Source organism: Pelophylax lessonae, assembly GCF_965119305.1.
Source record: "Pelophylax lessonae genome assembly, chromosome: 1".
In the NCBI taxonomy this organism is placed as follows: domain Eukaryota; kingdom Metazoa; phylum Chordata; class Amphibia; order Anura; family Ranidae; genus Pelophylax; species Pelophylax lessonae.
The window spans coordinates 705148112-705172720 of NC_138768.1; the positions used below are offsets into that span (position 1 = coordinate 705148112).

The 24609-nt window shown below is 42.2% G+C and overlaps 1 protein-coding gene across 7 annotated transcripts in view; it reads left to right on the forward strand.

Annotated features, from left to right (window-relative positions):
* WDR17 (WD repeat domain 17) overlaps nucleotides 1-24609 on the forward strand; it is a 181007-nt gene that overhangs the window by 113180 nt on the left and 43218 nt on the right. For all 7 annotated transcript variants that reach the window (XM_082243722.1, XM_082243723.1, XM_082243724.1 and 4 more), the window contains 5 exons: nucleotides 9093-9248; nucleotides 11442-11506; nucleotides 14987-15119; nucleotides 18235-18323; nucleotides 18460-18559. In XM_082243722.1, coding sequence (XP_082099848.1) covers nucleotides 9093-9248; nucleotides 11442-11506; nucleotides 14987-15119; nucleotides 18235-18323; nucleotides 18460-18559 — 543 coding nt within the window. The remainder of the gene's footprint in view (nucleotides 1-9092; nucleotides 9249-11441; nucleotides 11507-14986; nucleotides 15120-18234; nucleotides 18324-18459; nucleotides 18560-24609) is intronic.

The following is a 24609-nucleotide window of genomic DNA, read 5'->3' on the forward strand; positions in this document are numbered from 1 at the left end:
CTTTAGGCTTCTGCTAGAAAGAAATTGTCACGATTACTGGGTCAGGCTCAGAGTCCAGTCGCAGGAAGCAGCAGCAAAACCGTGGTCAACAAGCAGGGTCTGGTACACAAGAGATCAGCCGGAGTGAGGGAGCAAGCAGAAGAGTAGTCGTAGTCTTTAGCCGAAGGTCGGTACACAAGCAGTGAAGGGCAAAATGGCAGCAGGCAGAGGCGTAGTCCTGGAACGTAGCTGGAGGTCGGTACACAAGTAGAAGATTCGGGAGGATGAAGCACACAAAGCTAGATCTTAGCAAAAGCACAATAATCTGGCATCAGGAAGTTTCCAGATCAGGCTTAAATAGGAAGTACAAAGGAGTGGCCAAAGATTCAGAGTTCACAGGAGGCTGGGCAAGGAACTAGGCAGGAAACTGGACAAGGTCTAGGTCATAGATCTAGAATGCATAGATATCAGCTGCTGGATAGCTCAGCAAGAAGAAGCACTGTCAGAAGCAACTGAGGACCTGGGTTTGAATCTGGGCCCTGACAGTATGCCCCTCCTTCTAGGATGACCACAGGGCGTCTCAGGACCAGGCTTAAGCGGAAACCTTTGATGGAACTCCCGAACCAGTCTAGGAGCATGGACATGCTCAGCAGGTTCCCAAGAATTTTCCTTAGGTCCGTATCCTTCCCATTTCACCAGGTATTGCAACTTGTTCCTGTGGATCCTGGAGTCAATTATTCCTTCTACAATAAATTCCTCTTCACCCTCAACAACCACAGGCAGGGGAGGAGGAAGGACTCTCCCAGGGAAGGAATTTTCATGGAAAGGTTTAAGTAAAGAAACATGAAAAACAGGATGGACTCTCATACTGTCAGGAAGTTTCAAGCGGAAAGTAACTGCATTAACTTGTGCCAGGATTTGAAAAGGTCCTATATACTTTGGCCCCAACTTAACAGATGGTACCTGAGTCCTGAGATTCTTTGTGGATAACCAGACCCTGTCTCCAACACGGAAAGACGGTATTTCTCTTCAACGTCTATCAGATGCTTTCTTGTAAGCCTCCTGTGCCACCTTCAATGTTTCAAGCTATTTTCTTTGAGTTTCCTGTAAAAGAGATAACCTCTCATTAACAGCAGGAATTGGTGTAGCAATAGGGAGGTCAGGAATGCAAACTGGATGGTACCCTGTATTCACATAAAAAGGACTAAGAGATGTAGAGCTGTGCTTAGAATTATTGTAGGAAAATTCTGCTGTTGGCAGATAATCTACCCAATCATCCTGCAAATAGCTAACAAAACAGCGAAGATATTGTTCCAAAGTCTGATTTGTTCTTTCTGTTTGGCCATTGGATTGAGGATGAAATGCAGAGGAAAGATTGACTGTGACACCCAGGGACATGCAGAAACTTCTCCAGAATTTGGAAGTAAATTGAACCCCCCTATCTGAGACCACATCATCCGGGATCCCATGTAGTTTAAATACTTCCCGGATCATTAATTCTGCAGTTAGTTCCGCATTGGGTACCCCCTTAGTTGGGATGAAGTGAGCCATCTTGGTGAAGCGGTGGACCACTACCAAGATGGTGGTCATTTCCTTCGAAGGAGGAAGTTCAACCACAAAATCCATAGAAATTGATCCCCAAGGCCGTGATGGAATTGGAAGAGGGGAAGATCCCGGTGTCTTATGACGTGCACAAGTTGGACAAGAAGCAACATAGTTCTTTACATCTTTCTTGTAACTAGGCCACCAGAATGAACGAGACAACAGTTCAGCAGTTTTAAAGGCCCCAAAATGTCCTGCAAGCTTAGAGTCATGAACTAGTCTGAGGACTTCTAGCCGCGCACTTTAAGGGACATAGAGGCAATGGTTCTGAATCCAAAAGCCATTCCTGAAGGTGAGACTCAGGTCCTTGGGAGGATGTTTAAGGAGGGGATCAGAAGAGTAGCCATCTTTAAGCAAGGTCAAAAATGCTTTGGGATTAGTGGCTCCTAAAAAGTTCTTTTGAGAAAGAATGGTGCAGTCAGAGTTGCTTTCTTGAGGGGATTCAGACAAACTCCGTGACAGAGCATCAGCCTTGCCATTTCTTGAGCCAGGTCTATAAGAAACAATGAAATTAAACCTGGAGAAGAATAAAGACCAGCGTGCTTGTCGGGAGGACAGTCTCTTTACAGAACGGATGAACTCTAAGTTCCGATGATCGGTAAGAACAGTCACTAAATGTTCAGCCCCTTCCAACAGATGCCTCCATTCAGAGAAAGCTTCCTTTATCGCCAGCAGTTCTTTATTACCAATGTCATAGTTCCTTTCAGAAGAGGACATCAACCGGGAAAAGTAAGCACAGGGATGAAGCTGCATCTTTTCACCTGTACGCTGAGAAAGGATAGCTCCAACAGCAGAATCTGAGGCATCAACTTCTACAACAAAGGGCAGTTCAGGGTCAGGATGTACTAGAATTGGTGCAGAGGTAAAGAGTGTCTTTAGTTCACAGAAAGCAGCTTGTGCCTCTGGTGCCCATGTGAAGAGCCGTCCCTTCTTGGTTAACTGGGTAATTGGTGCAACCACCTTGGAAAAGTCCCTTATAAACTTTCTGTAAAAGTTGGCAAATCCAAGAAATTGTTGAATTTCTTTAACATTCCTAGGGGCAGGCCACTCCACCACTGCTTTAATCTTATCAGGGTCCATACTCAACCCTTCAGGGGAGATTATGTACCCCAGGAACTGAATCTTGGTCTGTTCAAATTCGCATTTCTCCAATTTGATGTACAGCCGATTCTTCCTCAGGCGGTCGAAAATAATGGATACGTGTTTGCGATGTTCCTGTAGAGAATCTGAAAAGATAAGAATATCATCTAAATAAGCAATCACCAATTGATCCAATAGATCTCGCAGCACATCATTAATAAAGTGTTGAAAGGTTGCTGGAGCATTGCAAAGACCGAAAGGCATGACCAAAGACTCAAAATGTCCATATCTGGTTCTGAAAGCAGTCTTCCATTCATCACCCTTACGAATGCGAATGAGGTTATATGCACCCCGTAAATCCAATTTAGTAAAGATCTTTGCAGAACAAAGTCTTTCCAAAAGCTCAGGGATTAGTGGGAGGGGATAGCGATTCTTGATAGTGATTTTATTTAATTCCCTATAATCAACACATGGTCTCAATGTCTTATCCTTCTTCTCAACATAGAAGAGACCTGCCCCAGCAGGAGAGGTTGAGTGTCTTATGAACCCCTTTGCCAGGTTTTCATCCAACCACTCCCTTAACACCTTTAATTCAGGTTCAGACATAGAATAGAGGCGGCCAAAAGGAATCTCTGCCCCAGGTAAAAGTTCAATAGGACAGTCATAAGGGCGATGTGGGGGTAGTTGATCAGCATTCTTCTTATCACACACATCATGAAATTCCCTGTATTGAGGTGGCAGGCCTTCATATCCAGGAACCATGTGTTCCTCTACCCGGAGATTCTCGACATGGGAGGAATCAGGTTGACAGTGTCCTTTACAGCCCTGGTCCCCAACCCTGGCCCTCAGGGCCCACTAACAGGCCAGGTTTGCAAGATAACTGAAATACATCCCAGGTGATATAATTTGCTGCTCAGTGATTGCATTACTCTAGTCTGCATCTCCCCAAGGTAATACTTAAAATCTGGCCTGTTAGTGGGCCCTGAGGACCGGAGTTGAGGACCACTGCTTTACAGTACTCTGAGGCAAAAGTTAAAACACGTGTTTCCCAATTGACAGAGGGGTTATGAATCGAGAACCAGGGGATACCTAGAATGATAGGAAACTTTGGTGATGAAATCAACTGAAAACATATGGTCTCCTGGTGATTAGGCTCAAAAAACAGACTAAGAGGAGCAGTCTCATGGGTAACGGGCCCGGAGGATAGGGGGGAACCATCAACAGTCTCCATATCTACAGGTGAGGATTTATTCCTTAATTCAATATGATGGTCTTGAGCAAATCCAATATCCATAAAATTTCCCCCCGCTCCAGAGTCCAACATGGCAGAGCAGGAAATGTCATTAGCCCCATCAGAGAGTCGAATGGGAATTATAAAGTGAGTGGGCGGAGCTTGTATAGGATTGCTTTCTTCAAGTATTGGAGAAACTGACTGAGCGATGGAACTAATTTGTTCAATGTCTTTAACATCAGTTGCAGCAACTGTTCTCCTTAGCTTATTTGGACAGTTAATAGCATAATGTCCAGAGTCCCCACAATAAAGGCATAAATTTTCACTCCGACGTCTTTCCTTTTCCTGAATAGTGATACCCCTTCTAACGGAATCAATCTGCATAGGTTCAGGGTTACTGGAATCATGAAAAACCTGAGAACTCTTCCGAGGAGGTTGACTAAAAAAAAAAAACGCATACCCTCAGTATTTCCCAGTATTCCCAGTCTTTCTTTTCTCCTTTCAGAGAGTCTCTGGTCAATACGGATGCACAATTAGATAAAGTTCTCCAGATCATCAGGGGTATCACCTCTAGCCAGTTCATCCTTTATTTGCTCAGAAAGCCCCTGACGAAATTGGCTTCTTTGTGCTGCTGGATTCCAGGTTGTATCTGCGATCCAGCGCCTGAATTCCGTAGTGTATTCAGCCACATAGGGAGAGGCCCAAGATAAAGCTTCCTCTGTCAGGAGATTGATAATAAACAGTACCTTCTTTTTTTCAGGAAAAAATGCAGCAGGCTGCATTTGAAAGTAAATGCGACACTGATTAAGGAATCCTCTGTAAAGCCTTCGGTCTCCATTGAATTTTTGTGGAAGAGGCATTCGAACACTGGGCTCAGGACTTGCGCCATTTAGGGAACTAAGATCCAACACCTGTTTCTCTAAGTCCTGAATTGCCTCTTGTTGATCTTTCACCACATTTTGCAGTTCTTTAAATTTTGCCTGATAAGTGACACCAAACTCTTGTAATTCAGAAATTTGCTGAGTGACAGTGGCAAGGGTAGCTGCTACTGCGGACTCCATTGTGGCCAGATTATTCTGTCACGATTACTGGGTCAGGCTCAGAGTCCAGTCGCAGGAAGCAACAGCACAACCGTGGTCATCAAGCAGGGTCTGGTACACAAGAGATCAGCCGGAGTGAGGGAGCAAGCAGAAGAGTAGTCGTAGTCTTTAGCCGAAGGTCGGTACACAAGCAGTGAAGGGCAAAATGGCAGCAGGCAGAGGCGTAGTCCTGGAACGCAGCTGGAGGTCGGTACACAAGAAGAAGATTCGGGAGGAAGAAGCACACAAAGCTAGATCTTGGCAAAAGCACAATAATCTGGCATAAGGAAGTTTCCAGATCAGGCTTAAATAGGAAGTACAAAGGAGTGGCCAAAGGTTCAGAGTTTACAGGAGGCTGGGCAAGGAACTAGGCAGGAAACTGGACAAGGTCTAGGTCACCACATAGATCTAGAATGCATAGATATCAGCTGCTGGATAGCTCAGCAAGAAGAAGCATTGCCAGAAGCAACCGAGGACCTGGGTTCAAATCTGGGCCCTGACAGAAATACTTGAAGAGGAACTTCATCTTTCAGTATGACAACAACCCAAAAGCATACATCCAAATAAACAAAGGAATGGCTTCATCAGAAGAAGATTAAAGTTTTGGAGTGGCCCAGCCAGAACACAGGCTGTGCACAGGAGATGCCCTCGCAATCTTACAGATTTGGAGTGTTTTTGCAAAATATTGTGGAAATGTGAATGCAGCGCTGCTTAATATTATAAATAAATAAATACATACGAGTGATAAAATCTACTATCGATCATATACTCATATTAACATACAATTACCAAATTGAATAAAATTATATAAAACCAAATATATAAGATTAAATCAGTGTAATGTGTTTAAAATAAAAGTCCATAGGTTAATCCTTCCGTAGTGGTGTGTCCTTCCCCAATATATATAAAGTGCTTTAGTGCTCGATCTGTGCTTTGCATGGGGTTTCCCCCTTCAGGTGTCTACTTACCACTAAGTAGATATAAGCAGGCATGAACAATTAGACTTTATATTCAGCGTCTCCACTTTAGCAGGAAAAGACTGTTGCTGGAAGATCAAGATAAATTCCCCATGTCCTCAGAAAAAGAAACTATTCATAGTGAAGTTCGTTTAAACATCACATTTATTGGGTGTACAAGGGGGATATATACTCACAAACATCACACAATAACATGCAGAGAATATAACAGGACGGCTCAGTGGTGTGCTGCTCCCGCAGCATACAATCCTCCGGCCAGAGATCACGTGGTACTCGCTCTACCTATCGCTAGACGCGTTTCGCTGTGACACACAGCTTCATCTGTAGTTATATAGTTTATAGGTCACATTAGGTGCAAAAAGTTCTGAAATTACTTATCTTTGTCCCATTTTTTTATATCACAGAAACCTGACATTTTAACAGGAGTGTGTAGACTCTTTGTATATGGGTGTATACGTGCATATATTGCAACATTGCTAACTGGAAGAGGATGAAGAAGTATTTTATGCATGTATACGCAAGTGCACTTCTGCGCTCCTTTCCATTAATTTACGTAAAGTCTTTATGGAACATTTTTACTCAGGATCTTGTGTCAACAAGATCCTGAGAATAAACCGTAAACTCTTAGTCCATTTGCAAGAGGCCTAAAGTCCCCCCCCCCCCCCCTCAGCTAAGTGCCTTTGTCCCGTCACCCTCCAAAAGCACCCATAGCATAGTGTAGTGCTGGGTGTAACATATTGGCTATGTTCACCTTGTACATAAAAAAAATAGCAAATGCACATTTTGTTGCTGGTAAAAAAGTGCATTTATTATTAATTAAAATAGGAGCCTGCAAAGTATTGCACCCTTGATCAGCAGATTGCAGGGGTAATGTCAGACTCCTTCACACACTGCCTACAGCTCTGTTGCCTGTACCCAGGGCCATCTTTAATATTGGTAGGATCCTGGCCAAACATTTTCATGGGCCCTCCCGAATCCACTTATCAACTATTTGCGGCAGTGTGGGGTCAAGGGGCAACTGCTTTAAGTCCCACAACAATGACTGGGCCCAGGGCAGCTGCCCCTTTTGCCCTTTGTTAAAGATGGCCCTGCCCGTACCTCTCTATGGGCTGTCATTTTCAGAGCTATAGGCAGTGTGAATGAAATGTGGGCATTCTGACTAGCGTGGCCCCAGTTCATCCAAACTACAAGGCTGCCTGCCATGATATAAGACAGGACTTGTAGCCTATTCATTCATAAGAATTTGCCACACTATTTTAAAAAGTGTCAGCGGGATAAAAACTGCTATCACACGGGGGGGTTGTGTCAGGGGAAAAGGAGGTGGGAGCTTGAACATTTTACATGTTCCAAAGGTGAACGTATCCTTTAAGACTTTACACCAGTGAATTTGTTTTGCCAGTAAGTGAAGGTGAAACTGCTTGCAAATAAGTACAGTGAGGGAAAAAAGTCGTTTATTTGATTAAATTAATTTATATATTTTTTTTTAACCACTTAAGCCCCGGAGGATTTTCCTGCTCAAAGACCAGGGCCTATTTTGCGATTCAGCACTGTGTGAGTTTAACGGACAATCGTGCGACGCTGTACCAAAATGAAATTAATGTCCTTTTTTTCCCACAAACAGAGCTTTCTTTTGGTGGTATTTGATCACCTGTGCAATTTTTATTTTTTGCGCTATAAACAAAAAAAGAGCGTCAATTTTGAAAAAATAACAATATTTTTCACATTTTTTCATATGAAATTCCCCCCCCAAAAAAATGTAAAAATCAAAATTTTTTAACATTTTAGGCCAATTTGTTTTCTGCTACATATTTTTGGTAAAAAAAATTGCATTAAGCGTATTTTGATTGGTTTGCGTAAAAGTTATTGCGTTTACTAACTACGGGAAAATTTATGTCATTTTTTATTGTTTTTTTTTTTTGTAACTAGTAATGGCAGAAATCTGCGATTTTTTTGCGGGACTGCGACATTGCGGCGGACAGATCGGACCCCTGACTAACATTTTTGACACTTTTGGGGGTACCAGTGACATTACTACAATAATCATTGTTTTACATATGCACTGTTACTGTAAAAATGACACTGGCACTAACTTTATTAGTGATCAAGGGGTTAAGTGTGTCCCTAGGGGTGTGATTCTAACTGTAAAGGGGCGTGACTTATGATGTAACCACAGAGACATACGATCCTACATAGCAGGATCGTATGATCTCTGCAGTTACACCAGGGAGAATGACAGGCGGCTTTGTTTACATTAGCCGCCTGCCTTTCTCCCTCTCCAGCGGGAGATCGTGAGTTTGCCGACAGACATCGGAGCCGCCGGTCACTCGCAGGGGGATGCCCATGAACGAGCGGGGGCGCACCTCTGGCGGCGCGCACTCGCCCCCTGCAGGCTCCTGGGCGAGCGACGTAGAACTATGTCGCTTTGCCCAGGAGGGGCTGACTTCCGCAGTAAATATACTGTGGGCGGTCGGCAAGCGATAAATGCGTTTTTCTGGATATTTTTGTTGTTATTCTGTCTCTCACTGGTAAAATAAACCTACCATTAAAATTATAGACTGATCGTTTCTTTGTCAATGGGCAAACATACAAAATCAGCAGGGGATCAAATACTTTTTTCCCTCACTGTAATGAGATCTGTAATATATTCTGTGTAACTGTATAAAGAAAACAGAGATGACTATAATGGCACAGGCCTTATCTTGCATTTTATGTGCACTTTCACATGCCAAAAATTCAATAGTCCTACTCTGGGCATGAGGCTTTAATAACAAAGTGAAGTCAGGTTTTTAGGTGCATAGAAGAGGCTTTGATGGCTAACAACAGTCATTGAAAACTCTTTATTTTACTTTCTCTTGAGCTGGGATTTTACCTTACTTTTATACATTTACAGTGGCCAACAAACTTTCTTCATTAATAGAACTTTTTTTTTTTGTCAAAGCTTAATTGAACAAGCTATAGTTCGAAGCTGATTGGCTACCGTTCACAGCTGCACCAGATTTTGCATTCTCCAGTTTTAGTGAATCAACCCCACACTGTATTTGACATTAAATTTGGATGAAAGTTAACTATATAGTATAAAATAAACATATAAAAGAAATGATTGATTGTTAATAAATATTGAACATATATATCTATCCCTGACAGTCTAAAGCCCAGGAGCTAACAACAGTGAAGATGTCCAAATTCGGTGGTGGCATTGGTGCTCCAAGCAAAGAAGAGAGGCTAAAAGAAGCTGCAGAGATCCATTTGAGACTAGGACAGATCCAAAGATATTGTGAACTATTAGTGGAACTTGGAGAGGTACAGAATACAATTTCAACTCTGAAGCCACTAAAGTGACATTAAAATCGGCAGAGATGGTTCCTCTGGGGGTAGCTCTATTAAAACATCTGCTGGCTTCATTTGCCAAAATGGTAAATTCACAGAAACATTAAAGCTGAAATCCAGGCTATTAACCAAAAACAAGAACCATGTGTATACTTAATAGATTCTTGGTGTCCTTTGTGTACTACTTTTAAATCTATGCTGTAATCCAGCATGAAACATCTCCTGAACTTTGCCTCTGTGCAGAAGACTGGTCACTCTTATTGTCCCTCCTTGGGCAGGATTACTTTTCTTGTATCTTCTCTCCCCTAGTTTTCTGCAGGTAGCCTGTAGTGGGAGGACCTGCTGGGTCTCAACAATGGCTCTGCTATCTGCTCAGGCTTCAGTATATGCAACACAGTGCTTATGTCACCTCCACTTTAATATTTGGTTTGCAAAGACAATTTGTGCAAGCAAAGTGGATTTATAGCCTTTGTGGCTATAAAGGGATATATTTAGAAGAAAGGGTTAGTGCCTGGAGTCCAGCTTTAATGCATGTATGAAGTTAGTTACTGTGTTGTTTAATGATCAGCTAATTGACAAAAAGGGTTACCCCACATCATCGATGCAAAATCAGCATGCAGTATTTCTCATATTATTCCAAAATCATATGGAGTGGGAGTGATTCTGCCTCAAAAATAAAAATGGCAGCAAAGATCCATTGCTCAAAGTGCTAAACATGGCTCTGATTAAAGGGAATCAACCCTGAAAGTCTCGGTAGCAACCAGCACTTCCTAGAAATGTTGATCCTCTGTGTACTTTGCTGCCTTCAGTGATTCTTCTCGCTGATCCCCACATAATGACTGCGTCTTGTAGTAATGTAAGGATCAGCAGCAGGAACTACTGAGCACAGCAGGGAAACCTTTTGCTGCCATTTCTGTTTTAGTGACCGAGTCACTAAAATTAAACAGTTTAAATTTGGAAATTGGGAGTTGGAAAATAAAAGACCTTGATTGGTTGCTTCTTACAAACAACTTAAAGGGGCATAATCAGTGAATTAAAATTTCCATACCAGGAATATCAATCTCTAATCTACATACTTGTTCCTGGTCAATAATTTAGAAAGTACAGAAGACAGTAAGAAGGAAACAAGTAAGCAGGTACACACCCAAGGATCTTACATGCAGACTCATTGCTTTTAGATCTAGGCAGATTCTTATACTTATAATGGCAGTCTGTAAAACAAGGGTTTTTAACCTGAAGTCCATGAATTCCTAAGTGGTCCATGGATGGGTTTCAGGGAGTCCTTGAGGGTCAGATAAAAAAAATATTACATTCTCTATACAGCCCTCCCTCGTGTCCCAATCAATAGTTTCCCATTGAAAGAAATGAAAGTAAACACACCCTGCTACTGCTTATAGCACTGACCACTAAGTGTCTCTTGTTTACCATTTCAGTTAGTATAATTGTTCTCAGCACAACCGCTACCATGTGCCACTTCATAATAGCAAGTACTAATTCTCATTTTCCAAAGTTTATCACGGCTTGATCATAATCTCATATACTGGTCAGGCTAAGCCGGTCATGGACAGATCAATCCAACTATGGACAGGTTGGTTCTACTGAAGCCGATCCATCAATCAACTTCAGTACAACCAGCCAGTTGGGTTTTTCACTCCCAATCACTGCCATGGACTAATGCCGCCAGCAGTGATCATTGCATTTTATTGGTGTGGAAGGCTCCCCATCTGCAGAACACAAGATGGGTTTAAGGTAAAAAAATTGCATAATGTATGGTCTGTCTTAGTTGACCACAATTTCTTTCACAGTGTGGCTGAAGCATGGAGTGTGTGTGAATAGGTTTGTGGGTGTGGGTGCAATAAAGAAAAAAGTGCGTGTAAGGATTGTGAAAAATGAGACTTTTTAATGAAAAGCATCAAAAAGCACCAAAAGACAGGTGCATGATAGATGTGAAAGGCCAACATAGGCTAGGTTAGGATGGATTAGGTTAGCACAATGTATTTTTGTCAGTCGATCTGTTGTGCTTATTTATTTGTGTTCTCTAGAAAGGCAGTCCATAGATTTTATCGGATTCTTAAAGGGATCCGTGATTCAAAAAAGGTATAGAAACACTGTTTTCAAAGAATGCAAATTATACTGTTTGTATGAATTTTTGTATTTCATTTCTAGTGGGATAAGGCGTTATCAGTGGCTCCTGGTGTTTCTATGAAATACTGGAAAAAATTAATGCAAAGGTGAGTGAACAGTATCAGAACCTTTGTTGTGATCTTTTAGAATAAATCATTTATATTTTAAGTGGCTAGAGAGGTGAGTGAAAGATTATTTTAATGCTCCTTTAATGTTTGTTACATTTTTTTTTAAAAAGAGTAGTTTATTGACCATAGTCTGAGCACATGTGCACTTTAAGGTACTATATTAGGCAATCTGTATTAACCGCTTGCCGACCGCCGCACGACTATTTACTGCGGCGGTCAGCCCCTCACAGGCAGAGCGACGTAGTACTACATCGCTAGCCTGTAAGGGTCTAGGGAGCGAGCGCGCGTCCCCGGAGGACCCCCGGATTAATATCATCAAAAAATACATATATATATCAAGCACTGCATGCATAAGTGGAGCTTCCACGTGGAAGCTCCACGTATGCATGCATTGCTTGATATATATATGTATTTTTTGATGATGTTAATAATGTTTGTTATTACATTATGCAGGTCAATAAAGGCACATTTCTTCTACATTATGAGATATACCCCTGAAGAAGCGGATCAATTGAGTCCGCGAAACATGTCGGGTTAAATTCCGATGAGTTTCTCATTGGACTATGTATTTGTATATGCTGCCGCTGTAACATTATTGTATGCATATGTACTGCACATTTGTCCTCGACATTTGTATCTGTATATGTATTTGCTTGATTTTTGCTTTTGTTTTTAATATGGATAAATAAATATTTATATTTTATACATATTTTGCTAGTCTGTGAGCTACGGTACCATTCAAAAATCCCACTAGCCCTCTTTATTCCCTTTTTTCTCTCTGTTTTTTTTTCATTCCTTTTCCCGTTCCCCTTATTCCCCCCCTTTCTTTCTTTTCTTCCCCCTTTCCTTTTCCCCTCCCCCCTTCTTTCCTTTCCTTTTTCCTTCCCTCTCCTCGCTTTCCTCCTTTTTCTTTTCTTTGCTCATTATCTCCTTTTTGGTGTTTGGCTCTGGCACCTTGAGCCTTTTCCAGCTTCTTTAGGGGTTTATCCCTATCCTCCATTATAGTCAAATGGGATGTCGGTACCTTTACACGTAATTGGATACAAACACGACCTTCCGAAAATAAAATGACATGTAGTAAGGTAATAGGCTAATATTGCTTGACTTTCTTTTTGAAAATGATAGTTGCCTGGCTGTGCTGCTTGTTTGTTCAGGGTTAGAGACTCAAAAAGCATTAAGGTCATAGACATTTAGGTAAATTGTATTTTCAGAAAATGATCAATAGTAGCAATGGTTATATTTCAGTTCTGGCTTTCTTTACAAAAAAAAAAGCTACCAATAGTAACATGAATTTCAAAAAATATTTTCTGCAATATCTTAGCGTGTTCTACAACACTGTAATCTTCCCTAGTGTAACAGATATACGTTATTGCAATATTCCCATGTATTATGTGACCCAAAGGAGAAGTATGGCCAAAGCTTATTTGGTTATACGTCTTCTCACAGGAGTGCATTGTGTTCTGCATTCATATTTAGCCGACAGCTGGCTTTAGTCCAGGCTCTGCAAAGATCCTAACAATAATGTCAGGATCTGCCCAGATGCCTAGATGGCAGCTGGCTCAGCCTTTCAGAGTGCCGCGAGAGACTGAGACAGCCACTTCCGCTCCCTCCACAGCCAAGCACTCCAGTAAGTCCTGGAGGGGCAGAACACAGAGCCGGTGACTGACAGTCACCACTGTGTGCTCAGACCAAATAATGAGCATTCAACAGTCTTTGTTCTATCAGTTCTCGGTGTAGAACAGGTGGAGAACAGCTGCAGCATTGGATCAATGCTGCATCCACTGTACATAGGTAAGTATAAATGTTATTTTTTTTCAGGATCCCAAACTTCTGTTTTAAATACACTTCTCAAAAAAATTAAGGAAGACTTTTGAAACACATCAGATCTCAATGGGGAAAAATATTATTCTGGATATCTATACTGATATTGACTGGGTAATGTGTTAGGAATGAAAGGATGCCACAGCGATTAATGGAAATTAAAATTATCAACCTACAGAGGGCTGAATTCAAAGACACCCTGGAAATCAAAGTGAAAAAAATGATGCAGCAGGCTAGTCCATTTTTGCTGAAATTTCATTGCAGCAACTCAAAATGGTACTTAGTAGTTTGTATGGCCCCCCACATGCTTGTATGCATGCCTGACAACGTCGGGGCATGCTCCTGTTGAGACGACGGATGGTGGCCTGGGGTCTTTCCTACCAGATCGGGACCAGGGCATCACTGAGCTCCTGAACAGACTGAGATGCAACCTGATGGTGTCAGATGGACCAAAACATAATGTCCCAGAGGTGTTCTATTGGATTTAGGTCAGGCGAGCGTGGGGGCCAGTCAATGGTATCAATTCCTTCATCCTCCAGAAACTGGCTGCATACTCTCGCCACATGAGGACAGATATTGTCCTGCACCAAGACTAACCCAGGACCCACTGAACCAGTGTAGGGTCTGACAATGGGTCCAAAGATTTCATCCCAATACCTAATGGCAGTCAGGGTGCCATTGTCTACCCTGTAGAGCTCTGAGCATACCTCTATGGATATGCCTCCCTAGACCATCACTGATCCACCATCAAACCGGTCATACTGCACAATGTTACAGGCAGCATAATGTTCTCCGTGGCTTCTCCACACCCTTTCACATCTGTCACATGTGCTCAGGGGGAAGTTGCTCTCATCTGTGAAAAGCACAGGGTGCCAGTGGCAGGCCTGTCAATTCTGGAGTTTAATGGCAAATGCCAATCAAACTCCACAGTGCTGGGCAGTGAGCACAGGGCCCACTAGAGAATGTTGGGCCCTCAGGCCACCCTCATGAAATCTGTTTCTGATTGTTTGGTTAAAGACATTCACACCAGTGGCCTGCTGAAAGTCAGTTTGTCGGTATCTGGCAGTGCTCATCATGTTCCTCCTTGCACAAAGGAGTAGATACCGGTCCTGCTGATAGGTTAAGAACCTTCTCTGGCCCTGTCCAGCTTTACTAGAGTAACTGCCTGTCTCCTGGAATCTCCTCCATGATCTTGAGACTATGCTGGGAGACACAACAAACCTTCTGGCAATGGCACAAATTGATGTTCCATCCTGGAGGAGTTGGAATTCCTGTGCAACCTCTATAGGGTCCAGGTATCACCTCATGCTTCTAGTAGTGACACTGACTCTAGCCAAATACAAAACTAGTGAAAAACAGTCAGAAAAGATGAGTAAGGAAAAAACATTTCAGTGGCCTCCACCTGTAAAACTATTTTGCTTTGGAGGTCATCTCATTGTTCCCCATCTAGTGCCCCTATTAATTCCATTAACACCAAAGCAGCTGAAACTGATTAACAACCCCCTCTGCTACTTAATTGACCAGATCAATATCCCAGGAGTTTAATTGACTTGATGCTATACTCTGATTAAAAAGTGTTCCTTTAATTTTTTTAGAAGTGTATATCAGAATTCTTTATATTGTTTATGATTTTTTTAGAAGAGCAAGTCAGCTCATTGAAGAGGAAAATGATGATGTAATTCCCTACTGCATAGCAACCGGGGATGTGAAAAGATTGGTACATTTCTTTACCTCCAGAGGGCAACTTAAAGAGGCTTTACTGGTGGCACAGGTATGACTGTCGTCTGTTCATGATGGAAGTCATAAGGTTTTTTTCCTGCCATAAATGTTTATCGATATAAGGTATCCCCTGTACTGACAAATCCACATGTTGTAACATTCTATATATGTTGACATATGATGTAAAAGTACAAGGTGCTAATGAAACCCTTGTAATGTATCACTGGGAACAATATAGAAGATGAATTCCCTTATCTTAACATTTCCCACCTTATTTCTTGTTTCCGACTTAATTACCAGCATAATAAAAAAACAGCTAGACAACATTGGAGAGATTAAAAAAAAAAAGATTTGTCATAAATCTCACTAATTGCATTCCATAGACAATTTCATGGAGCAGAAGGTAGAAAACTGTTTATATTCAGTTAAAGTGTAATAATAGTCAAAATTTTTTAGTTTTGGAAAAAACCCTTGACATGTTATTTTTTATTGTTGGGGGCATTTACCTTTGCTTCATGTCTCAGAGATGCAGCAGGAAGTTAGAAGAAATCTCCCAAAGTGAGAGAAATTCTACTCGTATGCTCCATTCACACTTGTACGACTACAAAGTTTCGCTGACTTTTGAGTGCAACTTTAGTGCAACTTTGGATGGGTGCGACTTTGATATGACATTGGCTTTGACCAGTGATAATTGACAACTGTTTTACTGTATAACATTCAGGTACGACTTTTATGCAACCTTTGAGGTTAACATTGAAGTCTATGGCCCTCAAGTTGCATGAAAGTCAGACCAAAGTACTGCATGAACTACTTTGAAGTCGCTGCAACTTTAAGTCGCACATATATGAATGGTTATCATTGGAAAACAAGGGAAACTTGTTATGAGACTTTGATGCCCAAAGTTGCATGGCAAGTCACACAAGTGTGAATGGAGCCTTAGACAGTTGTCCCCAGAGCAGGTTGCGTAAGTTCCCCCTTACCTCTTGCTCTGGGGTCAGTGCTAAAATTATGGATTTCCCCTCACTTTCTGTCTCAGTGACAGTGGTTACCAGTGCAAATTGAAGGGTGAACTTTTCCAGTGGGGGATCAATAACTTGACAGATGGTATAACCCTTCCCAAATATTTCCAAAACTAGAGATATGCTTTAATCACTCTTTACCAATGTACAGTATGTGTGTCACTGATATAGTTAACATCTTCGGTTTAGGTGGTACAAGCTAGCAGGATTTAGGAGCTAATACTCAACTCTCAGCTACTAATAGCACTGCTAAAAGAAGCATGAATACTTCAACAGACTGGATGTGTTTCGGCTGCCGAGTGCTCCAGGGCTATTTTGAAGAAAACAGTGTGTTCTGACTTATGAAGAAAACAGTGTGTTCTGACTTAGAATTTCACAGAGGGCCCACTTTAATACCAATTTTAATGTAATAATTAATTTTATAATAACACATGATAGTACATGTGGTGTCCGGACACTGATGGTGAGTTTGGGAAACACTGCATTTATATTCTTCTTTGATTGAAAGTATCATGGTAATCTTGGAACTCAAACTTTTAGTACAGAATTCAAGATATGTCTTTTAAACATTGGACTGGTATGGTGTGCAGTCTGAGACCACACTCCTACGTGAGCTGCTATTGGTAGAAAAATTGGTATTGTCAGCTAAAACATTGCAGGTATAGTCAGTGCTCATTGCACATTCATACTGAACACCTGGGGCCCCTTATTTGATTGCTGGTCAATTAAGTCACATGCTGGCTTTTTGAAACTCCTAAACTGGGTATACCCAATGGATCTTCAAAGGAACATTTGTATGAATATTCCCATGAATGTTTGTATAATAATTCTCAGTTATTTCTATGATTTGAACAATATTGTACCAAAGTAGTTTTAATTGAATTTGCTGTTAACATTCGATTTAGGAGTGAATGGACTTTACTGAACGAAAACCACATACACTGGTAAGCAGGGTATACACTAGTACATCGGTCCCCAACCTCCCCAGCATCAGAGATTGGCCTCCGCAGCCAAAATCTCTCCATGGACCAGTGGTGGGAGGTTAGGTTGGGGGGGGGGGGTGTGCTGCCTGACACTTTTGGGGGGCTGGGATGATAAGTTTGTGTGCTACCTGTCACTCGGGGGGGGGGCTGGGGTGGTGTGTATGTGTGCAGCCTGTCACCTTTCTTGTTTGAGTGCAGCCTGTCATCTCCTGGTGGTGTTTAGCTTATCACCTCTCTTGTATGTGCACCATCCCTGTCATCTGGGGAGGTCATCGCAACCTGTCACCTCTGGGATTGCACAGCCTGTTACCTCTGGGCCGGCCTAGTCCTCCTCTCTCCCCTTCTTCTGCTTCATTTCTGTAGGCAAGGTGACCACAGTGAGGGAAGGGAGTAGTGGTGCTGGGAGAAAGAGAGCGGGTGCCCTCTGATGGTGGGAGAAGTAGTAGTGCTGGGAGAAAGAGAGCGGGTGCCCTCTGATGGTGGGAGAGTGGCAGTGGAGGTTATGCTGGCCCCTTCACTTGCTGTCCACCCACCGCCGCACTGCCCGGCCCCCAACAAGTCACGGACCAGCACTGGTCCGCAGCCCAGGGGTTAGAAACCCCCACACTAGTAGATTTTTAAAATTTAGAAATTTTTATTTTAAGAATGTTTGATTTTCCATTCACTTTAAAACTGAATGTTGAAAGCAGAGGAAAAAATTATACTGCATTCAAATTACATCCATCAAGCTGACAAATGTACTGATAATATTTTAACAATTGTTTATACGAATATTCCTACGTATAAAGGTTTTTTCCGAAATCTCCTAGTGTATACCCAGCTTTAAAATTAGTTTGTTCAAGAAAACATTTCCTTCCAGCTCCTTTGAATTTTCTCATCATTGCAGTCGAAAACGAACTTCAGTTTGAACCCCACTAATGATTAACAAATCAAATGATGGTTATTAAAATAACATTTTTGAACAAAGATCTACTGGTGTGTCTTCGCCAGAACTTTACTGTTGTGGCTAAAAAATAACTACTACAAAGACATGGAGCCTCCAAGAGTTAAAAAAAACAATATTCAGTCCACTGACCAGTGCTTGTTCAGAACCTGAAAAATTAAAATTGCTTGTAAAAATCACACTAAGCACTTTCTACTGATTAACTTGCTTATTTACTTCTAGGCAGCTTGTGAAGGCAACATACAGTCTGATCATGTTTCAGTAACAACGGTTTCCCCAACTGAAGGCAACAATGTGGAAGATTACACAGAGTGAGTGGTCATACGTCCATCCAGTTGCAGTGTAAAGACTGTACACTTTCAGTCAAATGGTCATACAGCTTGTGAGCTATGTTATCAGCTGTCTGAATGGCATTTTATTCTTTTATTTGTACTGTCTTCTGTACAGGGTTTTGCATCGAGTCAGTACAGAACTGGCAGAGTGGTATTTCCAAGATGGGCGGGCTGTACTTGCAGCATGCTGCCATTTGGCAGTGGACAGCAATGAAGTAAGAATCACTAGGTTGATGTAAAGCTTTGGCACTTAGTATTTAATTAGCGGGGAAAAATAACATGTTTGTTTTTTTACTATTTTTAAAGACATCTACTGTTCATATTGAAGTAGAAAAAAAAAAAACCTTTTTAGTCCATGACTAGTGTTGAGCGAACACGGACTGTATTATTCGTGTTCGTACCGAATAATTGGATTTTTTGTACCCGAACACGGACACGGACACTTTACTGTATGTTCGGGTAAAAATCCGTGTTCGGTCGTTTTATTTCCGGGTTTTGCATGCTTTGGCGCTCTTTTCATGGCGGGCTTTCAACAGCCAATCAACAATCGTTTAACTGGTGTGCCTTAAGCCATCCCAGCCATGCCTGCAAATGTCTCAGTAGCTGTGATTGGCCGTCTGAAGCATGTGACCAAGTCTTTATAAGTTCGAGGCAGCCGCAGCGGCGTCATTATGCTGCTTAGATTCAGGGACAGAGCACACATCAACGTGCTGGCTGCTGATTAGGGAAAGATAGGCAGGAAAAAACCATTTGTGTCCGGATAGAATTGAGGGACAGGTCGGAGTGTTTAGGCAGGGCGAGTTGTAGGCATTTTAGGGATAGAGTCTGCTGAATTATAGGGTCAGTGTCTTCTACAAACTACAATCGATATTGCTGTGTGGGGGGTGGGGTCTGCACTCAATCCTGATCTACGATCTCTTCTCAATCCTGTTAGGGACAGAGTCTGCTGAATTTTAGGGAAACTGTGTTCTACAAACTACAATCGATATTGCTGTGTGGTGTGGGATTGGAGATAGGCAGGTGTCAGTGATCCACATCCATTTTTCTGTGTGTGAGCTGCAGTGAACACAATCTTTTTGGGCTGCAGTGAACACAATCTTTTTGGGCTGCAGTGAACACAATCTTTTTGGGCTGCAGTGAACACAATCTTTTTGGGCTGCAGTGAACACAATCTTTTTGGGGTGCAGTGAACAAAATCTTTTTGGGGTGCAGTGAACACAATCCTTTTTGGTGTGCAGTGAACACAATCTTTGTGGGGTGCAGTGAACAAAATCCTTTGTGGGGTGCAGTGAACACAATCTTTTTGGGGTGCAGTGAACAAAATCCTTTTTGGGGTGCAGTGAACAACATCCTTTTTGGGGTGCAGTGAACACAATCTTTTTGGGGTGCAGTGAACAAAATCCTTTGTGGGGTGCAGTGAACACAATCTTTTTGGGGTGCAGTGAACACAATCTTTTTGGGGTGGAGTGAACAACATCCTTTTTGGGGTGCAGTGAACAAAATCCTTTTTGGGGTGCAGTGAACAAAATCATTTTTGGGGTGCAGTGAACACAATCTTTTTGGGGTGCAGTGAACACAATCTTTGTGGGGTGCAGTGAACACAATCTTTTTGGGGTGGAGTGAACAACATCCTTTTTGGGGTGCAGTGAACAACATCCTTTTTGGGGTGCAGTGAACACAATCTTTTTGGGGTGCAGTGAACACAATCTTTGTGGGGTACAGTGAACAGAATCTTTGTGGGGTGCAGTGAACACAATCTTTGGGGGGTACAGTGAACACAATCTTTGGGGGGTACAGTGAACACAATCTTTGTGAGGTGCAGTGAACACAATCTTTGTGGGGTGCAGTGAACACAATCATTGTGGGGTGCAGTGAACTCAATCTTTGTGGGGTACAGTGAACACAATCTCATACTTCTGAAGGTTTGAGGGTGCTGCCTGTTCCATACTCCCCCTACTCCTCATCTAGCCTTTTAGGGGTACAAACAATAGTAATTGGGGCCTAGTGTGGTTGTGTACGTGTGATATACATACACTTTTTTGGGATCATATTTTCTATTCCGCTATTTAATCAAAAACCTTTGGGGATCAGTTAAATTGGGGGATAGTCTGTGTTGGTACGTGTGAGAGAGATCCACCTTTCCAAGTTGTTGGGGTTCATCTCATACTTCTGAAGGTTTGAGGGTGCTGCCTGTTCCATACTCCCCCTACTCCTAGCCTTTTAGGGGTACAAACAATAGTAATTGGGGCCTAGTGTGGTTGTGTACGTGTGATATACATACACTTTTTTGGGATCATATTTTCTATTCCGCTATTTAATCAAAAACCTTTGGGGATCAGTTAAATTGGGGGATAGTCTGTGTTGGTACGTGTGAGAGAGATCCACCTTTCCAAGTTGTTGGGGTTCATCTCATACTTCTGAAGGTTTGAGGGTGCTGCCTGTTCCATACTCCCCCTACTCCTAGCCTTTTAGGGGTACAAACAATAGTAATTGGGGCCTAGTGTGGTTGTGTACGTGTGATATACATACACTTTTTTGGGATCATATTTTCTATTCCGCTATTTAATCAAAAACCTTTGGGGATCAGTTAAATTGGGGGATAGTCTGTGTTGGTACGTGTGAGAGAGATCCACCTTTCCAAGTTGTTGGGGTTCATCTCATACTTCTGAAGGTTTGAGGGTGCTGCCTGTTCCATACTCCCCCTACTCCTAGCCTTTTAGGGGTACAAACAATAGTAATTGGGGCCTAGTGTGGTTGTGTACGTGTGATATACATACACTTTTTTGGGATCATATTTTCTATTCCGCTATTTAATCAAAAACCTTTGGGGATCAGTTAAATTGGGGGATAGTCTGTGTTGGTACGTGTGAGAGAGATCCACCTTTCCAAGTTGTTGGGGTTCATCTCATACTTCTGAAGGTTTGAGGGTGCTGCCTGTTCCATACTCCCCCTACTCCTAGCCTTTTAGGGGTACAAACAATAGTAATTGGGGCCTAGTGTGGTTGTGTACGTGTGATATACATACACTTTTTTGGGATCATATTTTCTATTCCGCTATTTAATCAAAAACCTTTGGGGATCAGTTAAATTGGGGGATAGTCTGTGTTGGTACGTGTGAGAGAGATCCACCTTTCCAAGTTGTTGGGGTTCATCTCATACTTCTGAAGGTTTGAGGGTGCTGCCTGTTCCATACTCCCCCTACTCCTAGCCTTTTAGGGGTACAAACAATAGTAATTGGGGCCTAGTGTGGTTGTGTACGTGTGATATACATACACTTTTTTGGGATCATATTTTCTATTCCGCTATTTAATCAAAAACCTTTGGGGATCAGTTAAATTGGGGGATAGTCTGTGTTGGTACGTGTGAGAGAGATCCACCTTTCCAAGTTGTTGGGGTTCATCTCATACTTCTGAAGGTTTGAGGGTGCTGCCTGTTCCATACTCCCCCTACTCCTAGCCTTTTAGGGGTACAAACAATAGTAATTGGGGCCTAGTGTGGTTGTGTACGTGTGATATACATACACTTTTTTGGGATCATATTTTCTATTCCGCTATTTAATCAAAAACCTTTGGGGATCAGTTAAATTGGGGGATAGTCTGTGTTGGTACGTGTGAGAGAGATCCACCTTTCCAAGTTGTTGGGGTTCATCTCATACTTCTGAAGGTTTGAGGGTGCTGCCTGTTCCATACTCCCCCTACTCCTAGCCTTTTAGGGGTACAAACAATAGTAATTGGGGCCTAGTGTGGTTGTGTACGTGTGATATACATACACTTTTTTGGGATCATATTTTCTATTCCGCTATTTAATCAAAAACCTTTGGGGATCAGTTAAATTGGGGGATAGTCTGTGTTGGTACGTGTGAGAGAGATCCACCTTTCCAAGTTGTTGGGGTTCATCTCATACTTCTGAAGGTTTGAGGGTGCTGCCTGTTCCATACTCCCCCTACTCCTAGCCTTTTAGGGGTACAAACAATAGTAATTGGGGCCTAGTGTGGTTGTGTACGTGTGATATACATACACTTTTTTGGGATCATATTTTCTATTCCGCTATTTAATCAAAAACCTCTGGGGATCAGTTAAATTGGGGGATAGTCTGTGTTGGTACGTGTGAGAGAGATCCACCTTTCCAAGTTGTTGGGGTTCATCTCATACTTCTGAAGGTTTGAGGGTGCTGCCTGTTCCATACTCCCCCTACTCCTAGCCTTTTAGGGGTACAAACAATAGTAATTGGGGCCTAGTGTGGTTGTGTACGTGTGATATACATACACTTTTTTGGGATCATATTTTCTATTCCGCTATTTAATCAAAAACCTTTGGGGATCAGTTAAATTGGGGGATAGTCTGTGTTGGTACGTGTGAGAGAGATCCACCTTTCCAAGTTGTTGGGGTTCATCTCATACTTCTGAAGGTTTGAGGGTGCTGCCTGTTCCATACTCCCCCTACTCCTAGCCTTTTAGGGGTACAAACAATAGTAATTGGGGCCTAGTGTGGTTGTGTACGTGTGATATACATACACTTTTTTGGGATCATATTTTATATTCCGCTATTTAATCAAAAACCTCTGGGGATCAGTTAAATTGGGGGATAGTCTGTGTTGGTACGTGTGAGAGAGATCCACCTTTCCAAGTTGTTGGGGTTCATCTCATACTTCTGAAGGTTTGAGGGTGCTGCCTGTTCCATACTCCCCCTACTCCTAGCCTTTTAGGGGTACAAACAATAGTAATTGGGGCCTAGTGTGGTTGTGTACGTGTGATATACATACACTTTTTTGGGATCATATTTTCTATTCCGCTATTTAATCAAAAACCTTTGGGGATCAGTTAAATTGGGGGATAGTCTGTGTTGGTACGTGTGAGAGAGATCCACCTTTCCAAGTTGTTGGGGTTCATCTCATACTTCTGAAGGTTTGAGGGTGCTGCCTGTTCCATACTCCCCCTACTCCTAGCCTTTTAGGGGTACAAACAATAGTAATTGGGGCCTAGTGTGGTTGTGTACGTGTGATATACATACACTTTTTTGGGATCATATTTTCTATTCCGCTATTTAATCAAAAACCTCTGGGGATCAGTTAAATTGGGGGATAGTCTGTGTTGGTACGTGTGAGAGAGATCCACCTTTCCAAGTTGTTGGGGTTCATCTCATACTTCTGAAGGTTTGAGGGTGCTGCCTGTTCCATACTCCCCCTACTCCTAGCCTTTTAGGGGTACAAACAATAGTAATTGGGGCCTAGTGTGGTTGTGTACGTGTGATATACATACACTTTTTTGGGATCATATTTTCTATTCCGCTATTTAATCAAAAACCTTTGGGGATCAGTTAAATTGGGGGATAGTCTGTGTTGGTACGTGTGAGAGAGATCCACCTTTCCAAGTTGTTGGGGTTCATCTCATACTTCTGAAGGTTTGAGGGTGCTGCCTGTTCCATACTCCCCCTACTCCTAGCCTTTTAGGGGTACAAACAATAGTAATTGGGGCCTAGTGTGGTTGTGTACGTGTGATATACATACACTTTTTTGGGATCATATTTTCTATTCCGCTATTTAATCAAAAACCTCTGGGGATCAGTTAAATTGGGGGATAGTCTGTGTTGGTACGTGTGAGAGAGATCCACCTTTCCAAGTTGTTGGGGTTCATCTCATACTTCTGAAGGTTTGAGGGTGCTGCCTGTTCCATACTCCCCCTACTCCTAGCCTTTTAGGGGTACAAACAATAGTAATTGGGGCCTAGTGTGGTTGTGTACGTGTGATATACATACACTTTTTTGGGATCATATTTTCTATTCCGCTATTTAATCAAAAACCTTTGGGGATCAGTTAAATTGGGGGATAGTCTGTGTTGGTACGTGTGAGAGAGATCCACCTTTCCAAGTTGTTGGGGTTCATCTCATACTTCTGAAGGATTGAGGGTGCTGCCTGTTCCATACTCCCCCTACTCCTAGCCTTTTAGGGGTACAAACAATAGTAATTGGGGCCTAGTGTGGTTGTGTACGTGTGATATACATACACTTTTTTGGGATCATATTTTCTATTCCGCTATTTAATCAAAAACCTCTGGGGATCAGTTAAATTGGGGGATAGTCTGTGTTGGTACGTGTGAGAGAGATCCACCTTTCCAAGTTGTTGGGGTTCATCTCATACTTCTGAAGGTTTGAGGGTGCTGCCTGTTCCATACTCCCCCTACTCCTAGCCTTTTAGGGGTACAAACAATAGTAATTGGGGCCTAGTGTGGTTGTGTACGTGTGATATACATACACTTTTTTGGGATCAT